This window comes from Notothenia rossii (genome assembly GCF_949606895.1).
Source record: "Notothenia rossii genome assembly, chromosome: 12".
NCBI classification, from domain to species: domain Eukaryota; kingdom Metazoa; phylum Chordata; class Actinopteri; order Perciformes; family Nototheniidae; genus Notothenia; species Notothenia rossii.
Genome location: NC_136911.1, coordinates 20,826,261 through 20,853,471, shown reverse-complemented (window position 1 = coordinate 20,853,471; position 27,211 = coordinate 20,826,261). Strand labels below are relative to the sequence as shown.

The window sequence follows — 27,211 nt, the reverse complement described above, 5'->3', positions numbered from 1 at the left end:
TCAGATTGTACCACGACGATCTTTCATTATACTGGGTGATAGGTTAATGTTCATAACGTGACACCATTTCTATAAGAGGGGGTGAAAAGTCTGTTTGCATTCAATATGCATCCTTAGAGCGCAAACCAAAGAAAAGGCTGCATATCCAACTCTAAACTCAACTGAATGCTCAACTCATTAAGAAGTGTTTGTTTAACATTTTAACTAGAAAACAAGCAGAAAATGTACCCTAGTTTGCATAGTTCTCATTAAGATCAATACAGAATACAAATAAATAGCTTTCTCCAAACAAAATGTTCTCATTGTCAACTTTTTCTGCACCAATTCCTTTTAAAATGCTAACAAATATATGTTTGTTTTTTTGTGTGTGTTGTCTAAATCAGGATGCATATGTGTTGCAAACAGGCTTTAATCTCCCTCTGGCATTGTGGGAATTAATTGAAATAAGTGGTAAAATATAATTTCCTGTTATTTGCATCAAACTGAAGGAGCTCATAGATTAGAAGGTGATTTATGCAGCAATAGAAAACACCTTATCTTTAAAAAGTTTATTATTCACTGCTGGCCCAGAAACAAAAGTTCAGAGCCAACATGAACAAAGGAAGGAAATCATACGCACGGCTTGAAGTCTGTTCCAAGAACTCAAAGTAATCAGAGAAACTTGAAAAGTCTTTGTGCGGACAGATGAGTTCATGGCATCCAGAGGTCAGCCAAGGTCAACACTGTGATTAGTAAACTCTGATTATTGAATGTGTGGCATTGCTTCTTCCTGCTTCTTCAGCCTTACAATGGACTGAGTAGTTTCTCTGTCTCTACTGAGTAGTGTCTCTACTTTAAAGAGTCCTCTCCTGCTGATGTTCAGGTGTATATCAGTATGCAGTGTCTCTACTTTAAAGAGTCCTCTCCTGCTGATGTTCAGGTGTATATCAGTATGTAGTGTCTCTACTTTAAAGAGTCCTCTCCTGCTGATGTTCAGGTGTATATCAGTATGTAGCGTCTCTACTTTAAAGAGTGCTCTCCAGCTGATGTTCAGGTGTATATCAGTATGTAGTGTCTCTACTTTAAAGAGTCCTCTCCTGCTGGTGTTCAGGTGTATATCAGTATGTAGTGTCTCTACTTTAAAGAGTCCTCTTCTGCTGATGTTCAGGTGTATATCAGTATGTAGTGTCTCTACTTTAAAGAGTCCTCTCCTGCTGATGTTCAGGTGTATATCAGTATGTAGTGTCTCTACTTTAAAGAGTCCTCTCCTGCTGATGTTCAGGTGTATATCAGTATGTAGTGTCTCTACTTTAAAGAGTCCTCTCCTGCTGATGTTCAGGTGTATATCAGTATGTAGTGTCTCTACTTTAAAGAGTCCTCTCCTGCTGATGTTCAGGTGTATATCAGTATGTAGTGTCTCTACTTTAAAGAGTCCTCTCCTGCTGATGTTCAGGTGTATATCAATATGTAGTGTCTCTACTTTAAAGAGTCCTCTCCTGCTGATGTTCAGGTGTATATCAGTATGTAGTGTCTCTACTTTAAAGAGTCCTCTCCTGCTGATGTTCAGGTGTATATCAGTATGTAGTGTCTCTACTGGGACATGTCTCCATGCTTCAATGTTCAAAAAGTTATTTATTGTTCTCATACTGCCTGTGCTGCAGCACCTCTTTTCACCCTCTGTCTGAAACCAGAGCCCAGTCTGCTCTAGCTGGCCGGCTCTGTTGTGATTTGTCAGCCGCCTAGAGGTGTCCTGCCCCTTAGCCAATCACGTACAATGCGTTGCAGCGCTAGCCAATAGAAGCGTGAAGGTTACATTGCGATGCCATTGCAGAAGTAAACAAAGGACTCCAATGGAGGCGTTTCAGAAATTGCAAACATTTATTTAAATCTGATAAATGAAAGGAAAGCAATGCGAGTGAGGAACTGCAGATTCTCATGACTACATTATTCAGAGTCTGTCTCACCACTCAAACAATGTTATCCAAGCATGTGATCCATTATTTGACAAAACTGGAACAAAGCAAATCCCTAAATGGTTATTTTTGAACACCAAATCTTTCACAAACAATTCTCTCCTCCTCCTTTACCCTCGTTCCCCCCCCCCCCCCCCCTTACTTTGGTGTTCGCGGTCAAATTTGACCGGTCCTGTTTTAACTGCTATTACATTAACACAAAAACCATTAATCATCACCAAATTTCATTTAACACCCTTTCAAAATGTACCTATTGTATCAGACTACTGGTACACATGAACAACTGCAGTGAATATACAAAGAACAGACACTGAACATGTATTGCGTGTGCCAGGTGTGATTAACATGGGGGGATGGGCACATGGTGTGTGTGTGCTAGGTGTGATTCTTGGGCACATAAGGGGGAAACACATCTAGTGTGTGTGTGTGTGTGTGTGTGTGTGTGTGTGTGTGTGTGTGTTTTATCTGATCCGGATGGTTACTAATTCCTTTTCTTTATGGCGGGAACACCATGGGTGTTACAAAGTTGACTAAATCATCCAAAATTCAATGAAAGTGGTGATCAGCCATTTGATATGTTCAAATGTCTTCTGTGAAGGATATCATGAAGCCTTAATGCAATCGAATGTAAAACAAAAAAGTTATGATTGATGAAAGTAAATCGGTCAGATTTGACACGAAGACGACGGGAGGGTTAAACACAGAATCAAATATGCATCCCAGCTGTTCCTCTGCAGATGGTTTGTTGCAGGCAGCATATTTACTGTCAGGCAGGGTGTATAATTAAAGACCTGGGTTCTCTGGTGGTCGGAGCAGCTTCCCTGGAGGAGATTCAGCCCAGAGGCAAGACGGATAAACCCAGACATTAAAAAGTGATAAATGATCCGAGCGGCGGTGACTGTGGAGAGGACACTCGGTTCGTATTCAAGTCAGGCACGTTGATTAGTTTAGAGAGTGGCTCTTTCAGGGAGTCTTTATCAGTGATGGGCGTTTTATAGCCTGAAGAAACAGACTTTTGAATAGAAGGACCTTCATTAGAGAATAATGGAGAATCCTTTTCAGCTAAATGACTGTGTAATGGATCAAAGCTGATTCCAATATCAGAGAAAGAAAGATATTGAGGATCAAAAATGGTTCTATTGATAGAGAAACCTGCCTTTAATGAAGCAGCCTATACACCAACAATGAAACACGAGCATATACTACATTTCAAAAAGCAGAAATAAAATCTGAGCTGACAGAAAATGCTCCGTTTGAATTTAACCCACACAGTTAAGCTCACACACACTATTGTATGAACATATAATAATAATAATAATAATAATAGATTTAATTTGTTAGCGCTTTTACAGGTGCTCAAAGACGCTTTACAGATAATAGTGAAGAGAGAAAAGAAAAGAGAAGAAAGGAACAACAAATAAATATATAGTTAAAGTTAAAGTCAAATAATACAAAAACAATCACACAGTAAAAGCCAGATTGAAGAGGTGAGTTTTTGTGAGTGTTTTGAAGGTGGTGAGGTCGGTGCAGTCTCTGATGGGTTGTGGGAGTGAGTTCCAGAGGGAGGGGGCATCGACGGAGAAGGCTCTGTCCCCCCAGGTCCGGAGATTGGTGCGGGTGGGGATGGATAGGAGGTTCGCTTCTGATGAGCGGAGGCAGCGGGAAGGGGTGTGGTGGTGCAGCAGGTCTGTGAGGTAGGGGGGGGGGGGGCTGGTTGTTGAGGGCTTTGTGAGTAATGAGGTTCACCTGCTGAATTAAGAACAGAACAAATGAAGCAAAGAAAACCAGAAAGCAGATTCAGGCAGTAGAAGTATATTCACACTGAAAGTATCATCCTACAGAACAGAACAGCTGACAGAGAAGAGATAACATCTGATGCTTTAAAACAAATTTAGTTTGTTACTAACACTGTAATCCTGCCAATCTTCAGGTGAGAGGATAACTGAGAAGCATCATTGAGGTGTCTGCATCAGCTGAAACACAGTGAACAATATAGAAATAAACACTGGAAGTGAATTGAAAATAAGTTGCACGTAACAAAATGTACGGAAGACACTAAAAAAAAACTTCCCAGTCCAACTTTACCTTAATTTAACATGAATGTCCTTGGAGTGACAAGCAGCTTTCCTTCCACAAGGTATGCAGCAAGAGGGGTGTAGTCATTCAGATTGTCAGGCTCGACAACCAGTCACTGCTGGGTCTCTTCTGGCAAGCTGGAAACACCCGAGATGAATCACGAAGTCTGCTGTGAATAGTTCCATAATGAATGATATGCAGTAATCCACTACACAGATATCGAGTACTCTCCCAAAATCTGGCAGTCCACTTGTCTGTCCAACTGAGAGCACTATTCCTTTTGAATATTCTGTCCCATTTAAGTAAACAGTGGAGGTGAGAGAAACAGAGTTCAGATCTTTAAACTTACTCCTTAAGGCCTCTGATAGCAACATCTAAGATGTCCACAGATACGACTGATGATTTCCCAGTCTCAATGCTTGGTTTGAAAATTGTTGGCATCTCCAAATAATATGCCAACATCAGCTGATGTCTTGTGGCTAAAGTGTGCAGAATATTTTTGAAGTTGCCAGTATTTTTGAACCGCCTGTTTAAAGAAAGAAAGTTTGGCCTCAAATCTTATTGTCCTGAACTCAATCGGTGGACCAAATGTCTTGATCAGTACAGGATAATGTTCAAGATTATGATGTAATCTTGTACCAGGAAATATTTCCAATAGCAACTGTCTGTGGTCAGAGATGTCTGCTTGTAGGTAGCACAGGGTTTCTGTTGTGAACGAGGGGCTGGATAGTAGCTCCACAATGTCTTTCAGTTCAAGGATCACAGACCAGGTTTTTTCACTTTCTGGAATTCGGTGGCCGATCAGCAGTGGAAGGAATCTCAAAAGGGCCCAGTTCTAATGCCACTAATAGTTCCATTTTTTGAAAGGTTTGCATGTATTGCTTGAGGCCTGTTAGTTTTGTGATTAAACTGAAAAGGGAATGATCCTATCCTTTCATTAAGGTCATTCAAAGTGAAATACTTTTTAGCAATCAGATCTGAAAGACACATGCACAGTTCCACAGGTACAATTCCTTCAAACAAATCATGAAGAAAATCAGGTGGAAACCCTTTTGCAGGATGAACGTGAGCAGGTCTTCTTAAAGGACAGTCTCTTTTTAAACCATCAACACATGAGGCATCAGTTGTCTTGAGCACATTAACAGCTTCATCATATAAATGTGGTGTTCTCAAAGTAAAAAGTCCCACTTCTGAATATCTGCACGGCTAGCCAAACCAAATCTGCAACATTTCTCCACATTGAAAGACTCTTGGTATCCAGCAAGTGAGTGTGACACAGTTATCAGCAGACACATACAAAACGGTACCTTTCACATAAGAACCAAGTCCTTGTACAAATACACCGATGGTCTCTAAATGCTCAAGATCTCTTATCAGTGGTTCCAAAACCTTGCCGTAACCATATTGTTTTAAGTGTACAGTTTTGCACAATATAGCTAGATAAATTGATGATAATGTTGATCTAAATTTGAATGGTATGTTGGATAACACCCAATAAATATCACACACTTTGGGTTTCTTTTTTGAAGTCCCCAACGGATTACAAACTTCAAAATCATCGATGTATAAGCCAAGAGGAATTCCTAATTCTTCAGTGAGTTTGTTTTCTTTAAAGTGGACCTATCATGCTATGTTTGAATAATATAGTTTAGGACCATACCTATATAAGGCGTATTTATACTTTTTATTATTCAAAATACCAAACAGATCATGCATTTTAGCCATTCCTCATTTCGCTCAATTTAACACTGTCTTTTCATCATGGGCTGATTCTGTGAGAACAGCACCATCTACAGGCCTGGCATATGTACTACAGCGTCCCCAGCGCTTTCAAACGGCAATGTCCGTGGCTGTCTCCTCCTGATTGGTGGAGTTGGCCCAATAGCCGTAGTGCAACTTTTGTGACGTCATAGAAGTGTTCAAATCTGGATCAGTCTGTATCAGATCCGTTGCAGCCCCTTTTTAAGAGATTTGGGTATGGAGGGAAATAGAGAGGGTTGTGTTTTCTGACACTTGGTGAGTTCCCTGGAACACCGGGGACACATGTTCATGTATCAAAGACGTACAAAAGTGCATTTTGCATGATAGGTCCCCTTTAAAGTATTCACCATCTTGAAATGAACAGTAATGACCTTTCCGTTGACTTCTGTAATGATTGAAGAATCTCAGTTCTTTCAAACAACTTACTTAACAGCTCTAAAATAGGAACATAAACAAATGAATGGGTTTTTTCTTGTACATTTAGCACATACTCGACTGGTTTAATGACTGTAAAGTTCTTTTTATAAAATGACTGCCTTTTACGCTCTGTGCCCGAAGGTCCCTGCCTTCAAAGAAACGTCAGTGGGTTTAAAGATTGTATTTCATCAGACAATTCTGTAACAGAGGCATCAACCACACAGTTATTTTCCTCCAAAACTTTCTGTATCATTTCTTTGATATTTTCGTAAGCAAGTTCTCCAATGTCAAATAACTCAATTACTTCCTGTATTGTTGAATTAGAAACATGTCAAATGGTTTGCATGCGGAGGAATAAAGATGAATGGTATCTCTATTTTCAAGAAGACCTTCAGCACCGTAGAGAATCATATGAAGGTGATGCCTCAGTATCAGAAACAGAATGCTGCCTGATTACAGTATGTGTATGTCCATGCTGTACACAAAGCCCTGGTCTAAGACTATTGAGGGTGGAACATTTATAATATCGACTTCTATGAGCAGTAAAGGTTGATAGTATACTGGACTTGAATGAGCAGTCTACGAATGGACATGTAACTGTTTCCCTGTTCCTCAAATGAGTCTTCCAATGAGCAAAATATGTGTTAATGCTCTGAGAATGAACACAAATCACAACATAATGTTGACACACGTTTGTTAGCTTCTTTAACATGTTCTTTCAAATGTTTTTTAAGTAAAGCTTGGGTTTGAAAGCTGTTCAAACAGTCTTCATAAATACAGACAAGGCCTGAACACCTTCGATGATGTCCATGTTTATAATGCTGAATTATTCTTCCTTGCCAATTGGAGGAGAACGTACAAAACTTACATTTCCACTTCATGAACTGGACATGCTCGTTCACACCTGTAACATAAAAATAAATGCACGTTATTCACGTTGATATTGACCTTCCACAAATATATTGGTATCAGCATTTATGTTTTCATATCAGCAGATTGAAAAAAACGGCTCAAAAAATTACAATGAAGACAATTATCCTTGGGGTGATTCAAATTTACGTGCCAGTGTTCAGGTTACATTTTTAATAGCAGTTGCCCCCTATCTCTTCAAATCATACCACAGCAGTAGCGAGTTTCATGCAGCAGAGTGGTCAAAGATGCCACTGTTTGTTGTTTCTGTGGTCTTTATTTCTTGCTGTTGTGGCGTGATCCATACATTAGATGTAAACTTAAGCTCTACTGCTATCCCTCTCTCAACCCCTCTCTCTTATGAGGTGGGATTTGTGCCAAAGAACGAACTAACTGAGCAGCCAATCGTGTCGATCGTCACCTACCATGCCGTGCACTATGCCGCGAGAGAAGTAACGTGATCTCGTCGCCACCCCTCTCGTCTGAGAAGCTACGTGACGTCTGCGTCTGAAGTTACTTTACTTTGGTAGTTATCAGCAAATAACCCAGTAATGTTACAGCTACTTAGTTGCTCTTCAAGCTAGACTCTATTTCAATATAGTTTTGGTATTCGAATAATGTTACACCTCTTGTATGCCCTGAACGCTAAAACAACCACAATATATATTTTTAATTATCAAAATGATAACACAGGCTGAAAAAACAGGAGAAGCCTGTCTTCCCTTGGTCTCCAGGAGAAAACTGTATATCACCAAGTGTTCATATAGTTGTGTGGAATAGATCGCTGCAGTGAACACGACTTTATGTATTTGTTTATGGTTTATTTGATATGGAGGGATGCAGTATACATAGAAGTTCAGAGAAGAAACAACCCCTATATTGTTTATTTTATTTCATTTCGGCTCCATGGCAGAGGCAAATATAGAGTTAATGTGCAGAGATTATAATGTCCTGTTTACTAAAATATTTATTGTTTTTATGATGTTTAGTTGACAAAATAGTCACTGAGCTACATTTTGCTGCACTCAAGCATACATCTGAAGACAAGAGTTGTGTCCCCCTTTGGCCACAAGGGGGAGTATATATATATTGTATAGATGTTGCAATTATACACAGCTTCGGCAATACTATATGTAAATGAGGTCATCCTAATTGAATTGACTATACCTTTAAAGGTAGGGTGGGTAAGTTTGAGAAACCGGCTCGAGATACACTTTTTGTTATATTCCATGGAATGCTCCCAACATCCCGATAGAAATGAATATCTTTAGTGCTTTGACAAAAAATCCATTAAAAAAAAAATGTCATCTGTGGAAGCCGTAGTGCTGTAAAAAGCACGACCAATCATTTGAGCGGGCCCGGCTAAAGTAACTGGATGGCCTACCTGCCTGTCAGCCTTCCATCTGTGCACAAACTCGTCTCGTGCCCTCATTGGTCATGTGCGCGTTCGTTGGAGGAGGGGCTCTGTGAGGAAGTGGCAGATTTGTTCCGGCTGTGTATTTTCAAAATCTAGCACACTCGAGCTGGTTTCTCCAAAATTACCTACCCCACCTTTAAGTGAGCTGTCAGGAGGAAACAAAGGTTTGCCAACACATTACTCTACTGCTGAGAAAGGCTGTACATAGACGTAAAACGATGCAATGTCTGCGTATTGTTGAAGAATGGCAAGTAAAGGAAGAAAGTAATAACTTGCACTGAGTCTTAATACATGACTATTTCATTATTTTCCCCCTTAATTTGAGAAAGACTATCCAATTATGTATTATGTTTGTGTGACACACACACACACTACTGAATTCATTCTAAAACCAAGAATAACCTAAATACAACAATAGGGAGCCCTGGCTCAAGGACGGACAAAACAAGGACACCACACGATTATTTTCCAATTACAGTATATTTATTTAAAGAGAGTAACTACATTTTGATATCAGATTAATCAGTAATGTGTGTAGTGTACGGGTGTGTGATGTGTCGGCAGGGCCGGACTGGGACCATAGGCCAGGCCCGGGAATTATACACCCAGTCAGGCCACTACCAGTTTTTTGGGGGCGTTTTGCTGCATGTATACCCCTAGTGATATTGTTAAAAAAATGTCCATATGTATTTGGGAAGCTTCCCATGTGAACATGTTTTATTTGGGGGTAGACCTCAAATCCTATAGGGGCGTCCGGGTGCATGCTCCCCCGGGAAGATTTGTTTTTCTATTTTGGAGTTAAATGCATCAATCACTTTGAGTATATGCTACTGACATCAACTCTGCTTGCTCTCAGGAAATACGCGTCTGCACTATCTCGATGCAACCCGCTTCTTTCATGCTCTTCAATTCTTTGGTGAACATGCTTCCATGCCTCCTTTCACAAAAGTATTGTCACTGGCAGGCCTGGCAAACATGAGACACAGCGAGCAATACAGAGAGTGCGATGATGATTCACAGTAAGTTAACCACTTTCTATTTGTCCCATCCTTCCTGTGGAATACTTTGGGGATGGCTTTCTTGGAAGTTTGTTGTGGGTGGTTGGCTGAGGGCGAGCAAAATAATCAAAAGGCCTCTGTGTCAACTTCCTGTGCGTCTCTTTCACTGTCTTTCTCCCCAGTTGCAATTTCCCTTGTGCTGGACCCTGAATCTTGACTTGTCAACCTCCTCAGCATCTGCTACTGAATAAGAACTAGCATAAGGATTAAACTCTTATCAATAACTATATAGTAACTTATTGAGAGAACATGAACATAGATTGCTTATACTGTTGTCGTTACATTTCCTTTGGTTTTGTTCAGTGTCAGTCATAGCCTATTGAAACAATTTCCTCTGTACCTGCCAGTTCTGTCCAGTGAGGTCTGCCTGCATCTCTCCCTCAGGGTCATCACCATCAGCATCATCTGATAGTGGAACTGAATAAGGAGAATACATTAACAACTATTTATGAAATAACATTATTCAAGAACATATATTATATATGCAACACTTATTTTATCACTAAGTTGACCCTGTATTTGCATGGCCTAATAACATAATGATTGTCTCCCCTTTAGACAACATAACCATCTCAAGTTATTCACTCGCAGTATGAGGGGTTTGTAGCCCCACAGTTAGCTGCAGTCTAACGGTTATATTACATATATTTGCCTTGAGTAACATTAAGGCCACATGTAAGTTTAAACTTCTAAAACTAGAAAAGCTGAGTTCAAAATCAAAAACTTGTCAGAGCTCTTTGAATTAAAGAGACAATGTAACTTGACATAACTAAATGGGGCTGTGATGTTTTACAGTATTTTTCTAAACCTCTAGGTCAGATTTCACTTGTTTTGCATCAATCTTGATACAGGGTACTTATATGTTATAGTTTGGATTCCTAAAGCATTTAGTCTACTAACCCATCATTCAAGGGTGGTTTTCACTAGAAGTAATGGGGGTTTTTTTAGGCGGAGATTAGAATTTACATATTTTTACTATGTTCGATCTGAATTGATTCTGACACTTCTACATCCAACTCACAGATGTAACCTTGCTTTGAGAAAAAAGATGACTAATGGACCCCTTTTAGAAGTGAAGATGGTCATTCGTTGTGTTAATGACATTTTCGAGCCTGAAACCTGAAAAACAGGCTCAGGGTTTAACAGGTTAAAACAGAAAGTAACTCCATTTCTTAATAAAATGTACACATTGTTTTGTTTTTGTTTTATTCAATCTGATCTTTCTGGGATTATTCTTGTGAAGTAGAGAACAGCCGGCTGAGCACAGACGTTCTGGATGCTGTAAGCACTTCCTGTGGGAACAGAACGGTAAAAAAAAAATCATTAAAACCATCGAGGCACATCGGACAATTTACTGCTGATGAAGAAAGAGGCTCTGGTTTCAGACAAAAATTAATTGTTTCTACGATGCATCGCGATGCCGACGTGGACGAATCTGCATCGATGCAGTGACAGAACATAATCGATTATAGCGTAGTAACGTTGCTTCCTGATTTTACGGCCGCGGCTTTACAATAAAGTTTTTCTTTCTGTGACTTCAATATCAAATTGGTCGGTGAAGCAGAGATCAGGGAACAGACGTGACAGCGGCACCAAACACGGAGCGGTCTGCTTTACCCACCGACACAACACCAGTCCAGAAGCAACAGCAGAAGGACCCGCTCTGAATCACTCCGTGTCGAATGTGTGTAATTTTACCCGGTGTAAAGTGACCCTTAAATTCGCGTTATAAATAAAATGTATTATTATCGTTATTTCAGTGGGGCAAAAAAGTTTTTAGTCAGCCACCAATTGTGCAAATTCTCCCACTTAAAAAGATGAGGCCTGTAATTTTCATCCTAGGTACACTTCAACTATGAGAGACAGAATGGGGGGAAAGAATCCAGGAAATCACATTGTAGGATTTTTAATGAATTAATCGGTAAATTCCTCGGTATAATAAGTATTTGGTCACCTACAAACAAACAAGATTTCTGGCTCTCACAGACCTGTAACTTCTTCTTTAAGAGCCTCCTCTGTCCTCCACTTGTTAACTGTATTAATGGCACCTGTTTGAACTCGTTATCAGTATAAAAGACACCTGTCCACAACCTCAAACAGTCACACTCCAAACTCCACTATGGCCAAGACCAAAGAGCTGTCAAAGGACACCAGAAACTAAATTGTAGACCTGCACCAGGCTGGGAAGACTGAATCTGCAATAGGTAAGCAGCTTGGTGTGAAGAAATCAACTGTGGGAGCAATTATTAGAAAATGGAAGACATACAAGACCACTGATAATCTCCCTCGATCTGGGGCTCCACGCAAGATCTCACCCCGTGGGGTCAAAATGAGAAACAAGAACGGTGAGCAGAAATCCCAGAACCACACGGGGGGACCTAGTCAATGACCTGCAGAGAGCTGGGACCAAAGTAACAAAGGCTACCATCAGTAACACACTACGCCGCCAGGGACTCAAATCTGCAGTGCCAGACGTGTCCCCCTGCTTAAGCCAGTACATGTCCAGGCCTGTCTGAAGTTTGCTAGAGAGCATTTAGATTATCAAGAAGAGGATTGGGAGAATGTCATATGGTCAGATGAAACCAAAATATAACTTTTTGGTAAAAACTCAACTAGACGTGTTTGGAGGAGAAAGAATGCTGAGTTGCATCCAAAGAACACCTACTGTGAAACATGGGGGGGGGGGGGGGACATCATGCTTTGGGGCTGTTTTTCTGCAAAGGGACCAGGACGACTGATCCGTGTAAAGGAAAGAATGAATGGGGCCATGTATCGTGAGATTTTGAGTGACAACCTCCTTCCATCAGCAAGGGCATTGAAGATGAAACGTGGCTGGGTCTTTCAGCATGACAATGATCCCAAACACACTGCCCGGGCAACGAAGGAGTGGCTTCGTAAGAAGCATTTCAAGGTCCTGGAGTGGCCTAGCCAGTCTCCAGATCTCAACCCCATAGAAAATCTTTGGAGGGAGTTGAAAGTCTGTGTTGCCCAGCGACAGCCCCAAAACATCACTGCTCTAGAGGAGATCTGCATGGAGGAATGGGCCAAAATACCAGCAACAGTGAAAACCTTGTGAAGACTTACAGAAAACGTTTGACCTCTGTCATTGCCAACAAAGGGAATATAACAAAGTATTGAGATGAACTTTTGTTATTGACCAAATACCTATTTTCCACCATAATTTGCAAATAAATTCTTTAAAAATCAGAATGTGATTTTCTGGATTTTGTCTCTCATAGTTGAGGTATACCTAGGAGGAAAATGACAGGCCTCTCATCTTTTTAAGTGGGAGAACTTGCACAATTGGAGGCTGACTAAATACTTTTTTGCCCCACTGTATATTCTTACCGCATGGCACCATGAAGGATCTTCCAGGGTTGAAGTGGGATTCACTGCCGTTGATGGTCACACTCACAGAGCTTGTTAATAAGTTAAAAACCTTTATAAAGAAAAATAAAGAGAGAAATGATTAATATTAAGACACTAGAGAGGACAGTGAGTATAACGCAGAGATGTGGGAGGGTACTGACGGTGGCGGCGCTGTGGTCCACCCACAGAGGTTTCTTCATGAAGGAGCCCAGCAGCATCTTCCCGTTGCAGACTGATCCGCTGTTAACGTCCATCATGAAGCCGATCACCCGGCCCTGATAGCAGAACCACTCGAACTGATCCGGGAAGATCTCAGTACTCTCTACTACAAACAGAACAGAAAAATGTATTTAAAGACCAAGAACGACACATGTTCAAAGACAAAGTGGGACGGGTTAGCGCAGGGGTGTCAAACTCAATTTCATCAAGGGCCACATCAGAATTATGGTTGAACTCAAAAGGGCCGGTTGTAACTTTAAAGGAGACCTATAATGCTAAATGCTCTTTCTGATGTCTTTTATACATAAAGATGTGTCCCCGGTGTGTCGGGGAACTCAGAGAGTCAGAAAATAAACCCCTCCCTCTTTTCCAAACAACAAAATAAACTTATTCTCACACAACAAATGTCAACTGTACACATGTCATTTCCTGGACCTATACCAAAGTGTGAATGCAGGCCTCCTGCAACAACCCACATTGTAACAGAAAATGTCCTCTTGGGAATTCAGTTCCACAATGAATAATGAAATTCGTTTCTATATCTAAAAACAACAATGGCCTATTAGAACTAATTTAAACCACAGTTTCAATTATCTCAAGCTTATTTTCATTCGTTGTATTTTGATAGTATGATTTATTTTTTAATTAATGTTATTCAATCAAGCCTCAAACTGAGGGCACTTGTCCCTATGGCCTGTTTTAAATTGAAGTTGTCTGAGGTCCTTACCATCAGCTGCTGTTGCAGTAATAAGTAGTGTACCTTAATGTCCCAAATGTGCACAATGTAGTGACTGCTTTTGGTCTTTTTGTTTACTTAGTTGTGTGTCCTGTATTTTATATGTCTGTGTTATGTGTAAAGGTTAAAGGTGGGGTAGGTAAGTTTGAGAAACCGGCTCGAGATACACTTGTTATATTCCATGGAATGCTCTTAACATCCCGATAGCAATGAATATCTGAAGTGCTTTGACAAAAAATCCATAAAAAAAATGTCATCAGTGGAAGCCGTGGCGCTGTAAAAAGCACAACCAATCATCTGAGCCGGCCCGGCTAAAGTAACTGGATGGCCTACCTGCCTGTCAGCCTTCCATCTGTGCACAAACTTATCTCGTGCCCTCATTGGTCATGTGCACGTTCGTGTGTGTTGGAGGAGGGGCTCTGTAAGGAAGTGGCACATTTGTTCCGGATGTGTATTTTCAAATTCTAGCACACTCGAGCTGGTTTCTCCAAAAATTACCAACCCCACCTTTAAATAAAAAAAAAATATATTCTTTAAAAAAAGTTTTTTAAAATATTTGTTACGAGTCAGATTCATCCACGTACCACTAGCGGGAGCTAGCGTACACCAGGTTGAGAACCACTGGTTTAGACAGTAGCTGCCGGGTCCCACATGAGCTCAGCCCCCTCTTTTTTTTTTTAAAGCTTTATACCCAAAATCAGCACTTTAGAAACAGGAAGTTAAATAGAGGGATATGAGGCATGGCTAGAATGGGTGATCTGTTTGGTATTTTGAGCAAAACACTTCATAGACATGTTTTTTATATATTTTTATATATCTGAGACCTATTGCCTAAAAATAGCATGATAGATGCACTTTAAGACTATATAAATATATAAATTATATAAAATGTATTATTTTATTGCCTCTACATTGTATTATTATCGGATAGGGTAATAACTTAATAATTAACTATGTCTGACAGCAGAAGTCTGGGGCAAATAATTGCAAGTCTCTTCAGTGAGCATGTCACAAAATGAGATGCATTGTGGGACATGTAGTTTATGGACAACGTATGGAATACATTTTACGTTTTTTTTTCGAACTGATGTAAGTGCCAGGCTTTGTTTTGTATGTGTCGTAATGAAAAAAGTCAAAAAGTGTAAAAAATAAATAAACATTTCTATTGAAACTATAACCTGTACATATGAATAATAACTCTTTACTGCAGGTTGATTTGTTTGCCTAAACTATGCAAGGAATGGACTCAAATATATTTGGTTTGAATCGATTTTTTCCTAAACAAACAAGCATCCACATGATATGATTCTATGTAATCTGTGAGTCTGGAGAAAATACATCTTATCTTATAGTAAGGTGGAGATGCCCAGGTGAAATCACGCATTTTCCTTTCATTATGTATGCAAATGGACCAGAGAAATACCCCACATGCAGACAGATCTTTCTAAGAAGCAGCATTCAGTCTTTTCTGTGTGTTTTATTGTGGGGGAAACTTCTGAAGCAATTGGAAACACGAGGAGAGCTGGAGCTTTGATGTTTAATTGGAGCTTCGGCCGGAGAATTCACAAGACATGTCACGGGCCACGGTCTGACCACACGCTAGAGATGCCACAATCAATTCTGAAGGAGCTTTCTCTCGTAGGACCTTTTAACTAGTTTCGCTAAGGGTAATCAACATTCTTCACTAGATAGACTAAACAGCTGGGGAAACTGAATCAACTTTAGTTGTCGGTTATGGCTCGAGGTCATCTACACCCCGAGAAGGATGTGTTCCAGGTGTCCCACAACAATGATATCTCTGACCGAGAGTTGCCCGGTCACAAACTGGTAACAACAAAATGCTAGGGCAGCCCCTCCTTAAAGGGGACCTATCATGCTATATTTGAAAAATATATTGTAGGGCCATACCTATATAAAACATGTCTGAATTTTTTTTTTTTTAAATACGAAACAGATCATGCATTTTAGCCATGCCTCATTTTGCTCTATTTGCTGTTCTCCAGCTGTTTTTGCAGGGGGCTGATTCTGTGAGCTGCAGCTGACCACGCCCCCCTGCAGGAGAGGGGAGTGTGCTTTGATATCAGCTGCTGGGCTGTCAGAAGAGGGGGAGGAAAAGAGAGGCTCCGTTTTTTATTCTTATATAGAGTCATTATTCATTTGTTTTAAAGCTCAATAAATAACAAAGCCCTTTGACCGGCACTTTTCTAATTTTGTCCGGAAGATTCAAACTTTAACGGACATGTTGAACTGAAACTCTGCCGCACGGTCCCCTCGTCCCTTTTCAAAAAGAGCCACAGCCGAGAATAAACAGAAGGGCAACCATGGCAACCATGCGCCGGAAGTCTTCTTCGCTGCTTTTGTGGCAGACTAGAGCGCCACTTACAGGCCTGGCATATGTAATACAGCGTCTGGACGGAAGACTTTTTTGATAACGATTGGGTACGACGGAAAAGAGAGGGTTTTATTTTCTGACACTGCGTGAGTTCCCCGACGCACCGGGGCCACATATTTATGTATAAAAGACATCACAAAGTGCATTTTGCATGAAAGGTCCCCTTTAAGGGAAATAACGGCTGCTCAAGGTTGGGCCTCTGCATCAGAGGGCCAAAGGTAAACATGTATACAGATATATTTCCTCACCTTTGACAGGCGGCGCCCAGAGGTTCTTTAACCACTCGGCCAGGTTGGCTTTGTCTTGGGTCAGCAGGGTCATCGGTTTGAGCGGAGGAGCGTACAGATCTGACAGAGAGAGAACCGCCTTCACTTTGGAATTCGGCAAAACTGGAACAAAGGAAAGAAGATACCATTATATAAAATGAAAGAGGGACGGGTAACGATGAAACCAGCAGATGGAGCTGTTTGTACTGCTAGCATCAGATACATATTGACGCTATATTTGATTTAATTAATACTGTGGTGGATATTTTTGAATGATGGTTCTCTTTGTCCAGTGTCGAGCCCTGATATGGGAAATGTATCTCTATCAGCGTTTCCGCCAGGGGGGCGTCTTGCCGTCATTTGACGTCCTTATTCAGCTCGGAACGCGATTTGAAATGATGCAATTATTTCATTTTTTTGTTCTTCTTGTGTGTCAGTCATACACCAATCAGAAGTGCTGTGCTCCACATGTACCAGCCATTGTTAACCAATCAGAAGTGGCCCATGATAGTAGGTGACAGATTGATCCAATCACCTGCCAAGTATTTTGGAAATACTTTTCCAAATGGCTTCCAATGGAGCTTTAGATGGTCTGGTGAACCGTCTGAGTCAGCTTAGTAATGCTCCATCACATGTTTCTATCACAGGGTGAATCTGAAACTGAAGCTTGACTTTAAAGCAACCCAACGGAAGTTTCATGTAAGTTTAGTTCTTTCACTCGTAGCTCGGGCTGCGGGGGTGCTAGAGACGGGAGCATGTTGATGCGACCTTCCGAGCCAGAGATATGGCCGCATTTTACAATAAACTTCCGTTGGGTCGCTTAAAAACAAAATCGAAAAATCGAAATGCAATATCTGTCAGAGAAATCGCAATTAGATTATTTCCCCAAATCGTGCAGCCCTGAAGGACATCCCTCTGTTGGAGGGGCAAAGGAGTCAGGTGGGATTATTTTCGGCGCCAGCAAAGCGTGTTCCTGTGACGGAAAGTGTACTGCCGGCGAGCCTTGGCGGGGGGGTGCTAGTGGAGCGTGAACTGCGAATGGCGGAGCCTCGAAGCGCCGAAACTGAGACTCTGTGGTGAAATGATGAGCCGTTTAGGAGCCGATAGAGTCGGCACTTCTTAGTGACTAGTCAAACTAAAAAAGTGCCAGAATTCACATCACTAATACGTAAAGAGATAGTATCTATCTATAAGGGACGGCTCAATTCAAAATTCAAGTCACGTGACACGACGTCACCCCCCCCTCACTCTCGGGGTGGACGCCCTCTCAGCCCCGGTCTGGCGGAAACACTGATCACTATTCTTGCCGTTTTTATTTTAGATTTATCAAAGGTTGATTATTATTCATTCCTTAATACCAATAGTCGTGGATCCCCATCATAAACCTCACAACATTTTCAAAGAGATAAGGGTTGGTGTTAAGGAGGACATTCATGTTTGGGGAAATAAACTTAGGTTAGGTGTATATATCTATCAAGAACATTTGGTATACATTAAAGTATATTGTTAAATGTTTAAAAACATACTCAAGCTGTCCTCCTCGGACTGGTCCAGAACAATCATGGAGGACGGCCCACTTCTCAAGAGCTTCGACCTGTGGGAAAATAGTGGGAAATATAAAACGTAAATCGACAGTAAGAGGGAGATATTAAGAGAGACTCAGACTCGTCCTCACCGATCCACTGAATAACGCTGTGGCCGCTCATCCTGGGAGGTGCAGTGGTGTATGAAGGCATTAAGAGTACTGTGTACAGACAGAGAGAGATATAAAGATGGGTTATATATCACAACTGTTGTGATATCATTCAAATCAAGACTCAGATTTTTTTTTTTAGCCGAATACCCTAACTAACCAAAACATGGGAATACCTAGCTCCGGTTTTTTGGTCTTGTAATATTTTGTTTAGTTTTTTTTTTGTATCTTTATCCGGTCATTGTGTCTTTGGATTAACTTAAAAATTGATTGAAAAATATATATCATTATATGACAGTCAATAATAATAATATTTATAAATACTATAACAATTATAATGAGAAATAATAATAATACATTACATTTATAAAGCACTTTTCCTGGTGCTCAAAGCGCAAGTTCAACCAGGAACACCGTTTTTACTCATTCATGAACTATTTCCATGTTACTACTCTCTGATCGGGGGCGTCACTCCCCAGCTTAACCAATCACTACGCTCTATTCTCACAAGCCTATCATAGCGCTCTGCTAACCCTCTAAAATCTGCTCTCCCCTCTGACAGCTGTCATTTCAGATGACTCAACGCAACCCTCCACCCCTTTTCACCTCCTGTCTCTGAATCCAGGGTCAAGCTAAGCCCCTCCCCTTCAGACCAAACCCAACCATCCATTCACCACCACCACCAGGGTCAAGCTAAGCCCCTCCCCTTCAAACCAAACCCAACCATCCATTCACCACCACCACCAGGGTCAAGCTAAGCCCCTCCCCTTCAAACCAAACCCAACCCAACCATCCCATTCACCACCACCAGGGTCAAGCTAAGCCCCTCCCCTTCAGACCAAACCATCCATTCACCACCACCACCAGGGTCAAGCTAAGCCCCTCCCCTTCAAACCAAACCCAACCATCCCATCCCATTCACCACCACCAGGGTCAAGCTAAGCCCCTCCCCTTCAAACCAAACCCAACCATCCATCCATCCATCCACCACCACCACCAGGGTCAAGCTAAGCCCCTCCCCTTCAGACCAAACCCAACTATCCATTCACCACCACCAGTGTCTAGACCCCGGGGGGTTTCATCGGATCGGTTCTCCCCTCCCGAATGATACTCCTGCACAACGGGGCCTAATCGCCAAAACTCCATCATATTCATTTGTTTATTTCTGGCAATAAATATGTATTCTTACATCAAAACCGTCTCTCCTTATTGAAATATCATTATTATCAGTTTACATAAAAATAGGATGAGAAATTAAATCTGAACATGGACTTGTAGGAATTTGTTTGCTATTTGTTTGACTTTATCATTTTATTTTCACCCTGTAAATGGGAGTATGTATGTGTATATATGTATATGTAGAATTTAGTTTATCTGTTTGAGTATTTAATTACGGAATTATCTTTTATTTACTTAACCTTAACGGGAGGGCTACCTCTGTATAAACTTTGCTTTCTGCTCTCCGCTTCAACTCATTTTGTTTGTTTTTCTAGATGTAGTCTAAATTGTTGAAATAGTAGAATAAATTAAGAAATATATATATTTTGTGTGTTCTGACAAATATGTCCTGCTATATACCTGAATACGGAACAGTCAGCGGGAGGGATTTTCTCCACAGGAAGCTCCGGCTCCTTCTTCCGACCCGTGCCCACACTCGGGGTCTCGTTTGAAGACATGTCTTCAGAGGCGGCCCGAGATCTCTTCACCGGAGACTCTGGGTCTAGGAGCGGCACGGAGGAACTCTCTTTGGGAGGTGGAGGAGACCTGATGCATTTCTTTCTTTCTTTCCGAGGTTTGGGCTTCTGCTGCTGAGGTGAGACGCTCTCCACGTCCTCACACACGTCCGGCACCGCACAACAGCTCCCGGGGTCTCTCCTGCCCGGCCTCACTGCCTTGAGAGGCTCCTTGCTTTGAGGCTCCTTGCTTTGAGGAGCTTTCTTCTTACTGGGGACACGATGGTATACTTTTGGAAACGGCTTCTCCCCTGTTGAAGGCAAGGCAAGGCAAGTTTATTTATATCGCACCTTTCAACACAAGGCAATTCAAAGTGCTTTACAAAAATGAAAGATATTAAGAAACATATTATAAAATGGCATTTAAAAACACTCATTTAAAAGCGAAGATGATTAAACATGAATAACAAAAGGTACATTCATAAAAGTCACAGCCGTGTGAGAGATACACACATCTGACATGTTTAGCTCTGACTCTCAATCATTACTCACTTTTTAGCAAACAGTTTTCTATGACTTCACTTTCTACTTTCTAGATTAACTTATCCTTTAGTTATTTCAAGTGTTTCATGCTAAACGAACCCCCCTTTGGAACATTATAATCTGACCCCATGGTACCTTTTAGTTTTCCCCGAAACTATTCCTCTTTAACAGAAAGGAACAAAATCTTAGTAAGGAACAGAGATCATTGGTTGGTCTGTTTGTAGGGCTGCACAAGATATATGTGAATGGTTTTTTTCCTAAATCTGCAGCCCTATTTAACTCAAATACAGGTTTTTTTTTGTATTTGCACAATTTTTTTGTAAAAAGAGTTCATATACATGTTGCTTTTACATCAATGCGACCTTAACTGCAGGATTTGTACTTGTAACAGATGCCTATTATCACATGATGGACGATATGAAGGCTGCGGGGGGAGAGCTAATATTTCGTTTACTTTGTTTGTTATTTACTGGCTGTGTTTGTTTTCCACTTTCTCCATATATTGTTTTTCCTTCCGTCTCTGTGGAATAGTTTAATTATGGACTTTTAAAACCGAACTAGAACCGGACTACTTTTCTGTAAGTAAAGGAACCCAGTTCTTCCTCCACTCCCTTGAGTTATCGCTGAGCTCTCTGTATGGGAACACCAACGGGCTGGACTGAACATCGTCCTCTGTGCGTTGCCTCCTTCACTTTCGGCTGGTTGCATTTACCTGTCGTTTCTTCTGGGCTCCGATTCATCCGCCACTCTCCAGGCGGCCTCCTCCTCCTCCTTCCCAGAGTCAAACTGACATCAGGTGAACTCCCTTCCGACACCACAGGTAGTTTGTTGTTTGTATCCCTTTTAACATCTGCTGAATCCTCGTCTGTTTGTGCTTCGGGATTCATGATTTCTTTGTCTGTGCGAAAGAAGAAAAGCATTTTAAAGGATGTCTAAATGTTCTATAGGTCCTACCAGTGGCGTAACAAGGTTGTGATTGGGCCCCGGTGCAAATATTGTTTTTTTCACAACCACTCAGAAGCACCACATGTATAGGCTATCAACAACAGCCTGCGTGTGGCTCAGTGGGTAGAGCCTTGGTGTTGGGATCAGGGGGTCACAGGTTCAAACCCCACTGCAGTCAGCATGTCGTTGTGTCCCTGAGACACTTCACCCCAAATTGCTCCTGTGGGGATTGCCCACAGTATTGAGTATGTAAGTCACTTTGGATAAAAGCGTCTAATAAGTAACATGTAATGTAAATCTAATGCCCTGGCCTCAGACCACCACAGCCTGACAACGGCACAGCGAACTAAGAGGATTAAACCCGTTTCTTTGATGTTTCTCTCTGGGGAATGGGCAGTTTTTACTGATTGTGTTTACTTGTTATTTTTCTAATTAGTTAATTAAGGGTGACGTACAACATCTGTTCAGGGACGACAGATGAAAAAAAAGCCTCTTGGCCAACTATTAAAATCCCTCACAAAACCACAGAAACCACATCCGGGTCGGCACAAACCGGCTTCTTATCAGGCACCATGCCCGAGCCTACACCCAACGGCTTCTTATTCAAAACGGTAGAACACATGGCTGGAGAATGTGATGGAAAAACAGCGCTCTTCTTAGCATTGTATTTAACGTCAAATTTGACTCCATAATCAGAACAAACATTTAGCAACTTTGGAAAACCAGCACTGCTAGGAGAAACAATTGCCAGATCATCGGCAAACATAACATGGTTTACAATCACATTACCAATCACACACCCTGTTTTACAGACACTTAAATTATCCGATAGATCATTCATATAGATATTAAAAAAGCATGGTGAGAGGAGATTATGCCTTTTAAACCAATTATTTAAATGTGTTAGTTAAATTCGGAATCATGTAAGTTGCGCTGACAGGTCCACAGCGAGGCTCCCCCGCCCTCGTGCTGATAGTTGACGAGTGTCAAGCTCCTCAACCCCCCCCCCCCTCCGTTGATAATTCTCGATCGTTGGCACGCTGATAACAATTTTGTTTTTGTTTTTTTTTAAATGGCACTTCATATCAAAAAGGTTGCCGACCCCTGATCTATAGTAACGCATTGTAGGCGGAGCCGTGACGTCATCTTCAATTAGCGCCCCAGAAAAACAACACAGCCGTTAGCTCTTAGCACTCAGAGCTCACAGCTCTTCATATCTGTTCAGAAACTATACAAAAGTTAAAGTACAAACCACAGACTACCTGTGTCATGGCGAATACAGTATCTGGTTTATTTATGTCTGTATATGCCGTTGTTGTGAGTGTGGACGGTCGGAGCATATAACGTTAGCTTAGCCAAGCTCCATTTAGAAAACACGCATTTAAAAAAGGTTTCTCGCCTGCCGTCTGTCTGCAAACTTGTCAAAGCATTAATTCATGTTTTTTACTAACCGGTATCAGTATGTTGTTACTTCGGGTTGAAACGTGTATTACAATTAAATCAGGGTAAAATATGTTCATCTTGTTGTAGTTTTAGCCCCCTTGACAGCGATTCTCACTCTAGTTTAGCAAACTCAGCCCGACTCAGCCCTGTTTGTTGGCCTCGATAGAACCACGATTTAGTCGGGGCAGAAAAAAGGTGAAATAGTAGACCCGGGCCGGAACTAGGCCAAGTGTAAGCGCAACCAAAAACAGGCCCCGCACGCTCGGCACGCTTAAAGCGAGCTCCGCGCTGAAGTGTGAATGCGCCATTAGAGAGTTCAACTTTCCCAAGTCCTGTTTTGGTAAGAAAGTTTCTTGCAAGCATAAAATGTCAATTTTTTGTAGCAAGTTGTCCACCACTATACGTCGGATCCAATCAGCAGCGCTGTTGCCCAGGTGCAGCCCGCGACAGTTAAATGATCCAACCCGCATAACGTTTAGCTAAGCAGCTCAGCCGTAGCCCCATTCAGTACCCTCGCACCAGCAAAAGGTCTAGCTCTGCTAGCTCCTATCACCTCCGCTTTATGTGGTTCATAGTATCGATCTGAGGGCGCATCCACAAAACGCCGACAAAGAAGCCATAATATATTGCCGAACCAATCAGAAAGCAAAGTGTTAAACTGCCAACAAGCATGGGCAAAAGACAAACCCAACAGAGATTTCCCCCCTAACAGCCCAAACAAAACCTTAATAATCTCACCTAGGCCTATAGTCTTTATGTGGCTTGCGGTGGGGTAATTACGCACTGGAACCTGGCGGAGTTGTGGAGCGACCTGCACCCAGATAACACAAAAAAAAAATCACGCGGACGTGCCCCGAGACAGCTGTCCGAAAACAGCTGACACTAATCACGTCGCCACAACACTATGAAAAAAAAGACGCAACCCAAGGGGAAGCGCTACTTAAGCCTAGCGGGGAAATCCCTGTACAAAAGCGTTTCAAGCAACATCATCTTACCTTCTGATTGGGACACAAAACGTGACGCCATGTCAAACACTAAAGCTTCCTGAAACACAAAATACATGATATTAATTTACCCCAATAGCAGCGCCAAGCCAGCACACAGCTGGACCATCAACTAACCATCTGCTCAATGACACCATGTGCTCTGAGCACTACACACACTTTTAACAAAACTTTCTACAAATAACTCGTTGAACGAGCCCCCGTTTCTTATGACCTGGCTCAAAAGGCCACAACAAAGAGGAGACACCTTATCAACGGTTTAACAAAATGTTAAACGTTTGTTAAAGTAAAAACATTAAAATCAACCAAATAAAGCATGAGGTGTGGATGTCAGTGGTATCAGTAGTGTAAATGCAGGGTGAGGTTTGCATGGACATGTGTGAGAGTGTTGAAGTGCACAAAGTGAAGCAACTGAGAGAACTCATAGCATACTCAACTGAAACCAGGTAGGCCTACCTGTAGGGAAAAGCAGAGGGAAGACAGAGAGGAGCAGTGGCTTTAGATAGCTGCAGGGCACCAGACCCAGGTGCCCTGAGTTAATAATCAGGCAATCAAGACAGCACAGCCACACCCTCTCTAGATGAACCCACAGGGGCATCACAATGGTATTTAATACCTTGAGTTACTTTTCAGATGTGGATGAATGATGTGAAATATAATCAAGTGTTAAATCAGACTTTAGTTCCACCTGGAGTAAATCCACCAGCTACCCTGCAGTATACAAAGTCATTCAAACTAGCTGCACCTTTAGCAGCTTTGAGAACACTTTCCTGATCAATCATTATAAAACATATCATATTATTCTGAAATGGACCAATCTGCACAATGACTACTTTTACTGTCGCTACTTTAACTATATTTTGATGAGAATACTTTTCTACTTTTACTTGAGGAACATTTTGAATGCAGGACCTTTACTGAAACAAAGTATTCCTACACTCTGGTACTTCTACTTTTACTCAAGTACAAGATCTGAGTAATTTTACTTTTACTCAAGTACAAGATCTGAGTAATTTTACTTTTACTCAAGTACACGATCTGAGTAGCCTACTATACTTTTTCTCTACAATATATATGCTTATAAAACCAATGTATAGCCTATGAAAAAAACTATTAGAAAACGAACGCTAAAGCTAACGTGAGCAGATAGTGACAATGTATGCTAGTTAGCTAGCTCAACGATCCCATCACAATTTCATAATATTGCGATAGAAAAACGTTTCAGTGCACATCACGCTCTGCCGCTCGACAGGGAGCTCTGCTCTGAACACCTGAACGGCCTACTCTAACAGCTGTTCACCAGCAGTCCAGTCCGCAATTTTAGAAATGTTATCTGATTAAGTCTGTTTCAATGCACCTGTAAGGGAATACATTAGGTTATTAGCACTAGTTTTTGCCTTTCCTGAATAAAAGTAAAGGACCAACTGTGGGGGAAACTTCTGAAGCAATTGGAATCAGGACTCAGAGACACGAGGAGAGCTGGAGCTTTGATGGAGTCAGGACTCAGAGAGACACGAGGAGAGCTGGAGCTTTGATGGAGTCAGGACTCAGAGAGACACGAGGAGAGCTGGAGCTTTGATGGAGTCAGGACTCAGAGACACGAGGAGAGCTGGAGCTCTGATGGAGTCAGGACTCAGAGACACGAGGAGAGCTGGAGCTTTGATGGAATCAGGACTCAGAGACAGACGAGGAGAGCTGGAGCTCTGATGGAGTCAGGACTCAGAGACACGAGGAGAGCTGGAGCTCTGATGGAGTCAGGACTCAGAGACAGACGAGGAGAGCTGGAGCTCTGATGGAGTCAGGACTCAGAGACAGACGAGGAGAGCTGGAGCTCTGATGGAGTCAGGACTCAGAGACAGACGAGGAGAGCTGGAGCTCTGATGGAGTCAGGACTCAGAGAGACACGAGGAGAGCTGGAGCTTTGATGGAGTCAGGACTCAGAGAGACACGAGGAGAGCTGGAGCTCTGATGGAGTCAGGACTCAGAGAGACACGAGGAGAGCTGGAGCTTTGATGGAGTCAGGACTCAGAGAGACGAGGAGAGCTGGAGCTTTGATGGAGTCAGGACTCAGAGAGACACGAGGAGAGCTGGAGCTCTGATGGAGTCAGGACTCAGAGACACGAGGAGAGCTGGAGCTCTGATGGAGTCAGGACTCAGAGAGACACGAGGAGAGCTGGAGCTCTGATGGAGTCAGGACTCAGAGAGACACGAGGAGAGCTGGAGCTCTGATGGAGTCAGGACTCAGAGACACGAGGAGAGCTGGAGCTCTGATGGAGTCAGGACTCAGAGACAGACGAGGAGAGCTGGAGCTCTGATGGAGTCAGGACTCAGAGACACGAGGAGAGCTGGAGCTCTGATGGAGTCAGGACTCAGAGACAGACGAGGAGAGCTGGAGCTCTGATGGAGTCAGGACTCAGAGACAGACGAGGAGAGCTGGAGCTCTGATGGAGTCAGGACTCAGAGACAGACGAGGAGAGCTGGAGCTCTGATGGAGTCAGGACTCAGAGAGACACGAGGAGAGCTGGAGCTTTGATGGAGTCAGGACTCAGAGAGACACGAGGAGAGCTGGAGCTCTGATGGAGTCAGGACTCAGAGAGACGAGGAGAGCTGGAGCTCTGATGGAGTCAGGACTCAGAGAGACACGAGGAGAGCTGGAGCTCTGATGGAGTCAGGACTCAGAGAGACACGAGGAGAGCTGGAGCTTTGATGGAGTCAGGACTCAGAGAGACACGAGGAGAGCTGGAGCTCTGATGGAGTCAGGACTCAGAAAGACACGAGGAGAGCTGGAGCTCTGATGGAGTCAGGACTCAGAGACAGACGAGGAGAGCTGGAGCTCTGATGGAGTCAGGACTCAGAGAGACACGAGGAGAGCTGGAGCTTTGATGGAGTCAGGACTCAGAGAGACGAGGAGAGCTGGAGCTCTGATGGAGTCAGGACTCAGAGAGACGAGGAGAGCTGGAGCTCTGATGGAGTCAGGACTCAGAGAGACGAGGAGAGCGGGAGCTCTGATGGAGTCAGGACTCAGAGAGACGAGGAGAGCTGGAGCTTTGATGGCAAACACTGACGGTTTATTTGGAGCTTCGGCCGGAGAATTCACAAGACATGTCACGGGGCACGAGTTGACCACACGGTTGAGATGCCATAATCAATTCTGAGGAACCCTCCTGTAGCTCCACGGTTTAACTAGTTCAGAGTGTAATAATCAACATTCTTCAATCGATAGACTAAAAAGATGAGGACACTGAATGAGAGTTGTTTTTGCTTACGACTCGGGGTCATCTGCACCCCAAGAAGGATGTGTTCCAGGTGTCCCACATCAATAACTATCTCTGACAGAG

At 42.3% G+C, this 27,211-nt stretch overlaps 1 protein-coding gene across 3 annotated transcripts; it reads right to left on the bottom strand.

Annotated features, from left to right (window-relative positions):
• Positions 1–10,725: 10,725 nt before the first annotated feature.
• Positions 10,726–24,413, bottom strand: LOC307026175 (uncharacterized protein). Of its 3 annotated transcripts, XM_079661355.1 has the most exons (11): positions 24,311–24,325; positions 23,865–23,913; positions 23,608–23,680; positions 21,194–21,379; positions 19,844–20,249; positions 18,248–18,316; positions 18,099–18,166; positions 16,555–16,695; positions 13,121–13,284; positions 12,939–13,029; positions 10,726–10,882 (listed from the first exon to the last, which is right to left on the bottom strand). In XM_079661355.1, the coding sequence occupies exons 4-11, from the start codon at positions 21,366–21,368 to the stop codon at positions 10,800–10,802; spliced, it is 1,197 nt and encodes a 398-aa protein (XP_079517481.1). In that variant the 5' UTR covers positions 21,369–21,379; positions 23,608–23,680; positions 23,865–23,913; positions 24,311–24,325; the 3' UTR covers positions 10,726–10,799. The 3 variants fall into 3 exon arrangements, with proteins under 3 accessions (XP_079517481.1, XP_079517480.1, XP_079517482.1); XM_079661354.1 differs by lacking the exon at positions 23,608–23,680 and having other exon boundaries at positions 24,311–24,413; XM_079661356.1 differs by lacking the exons at positions 23,608–23,680; positions 23,865–23,913 and having other exon boundaries at positions 24,311–24,403.
• Between the last annotated feature and the right edge of the window lie 2,798 nt (positions 24,414–27,211).

What these genes read in the sequence shown, in the direction of transcription:
- LOC307026175 (XM_079661354.1), bottom strand. Translation starts at nt 23,895, where the DNA reads ATGGCGTCACGTTTTGTGTCCCAATCAGAAG. An exon ending in TTTTGTGTCCCAATCAGAAG is followed by an intron (nt 21,380 to 23,864) that starts GTAAGATGATGT and finishes TCTTTCGCACAG; the next exon opens with ACAAAGAAATCATGAATCCC. An exon ending in CTGGGCGCCGCCTGTCAAAG is followed by an intron (nt 13,285 to 16,554) that starts GTGAGGAAATAT and finishes TTCTGTTTGTAG; the next exon opens with TAGAGAGTACTGAGATCTTC.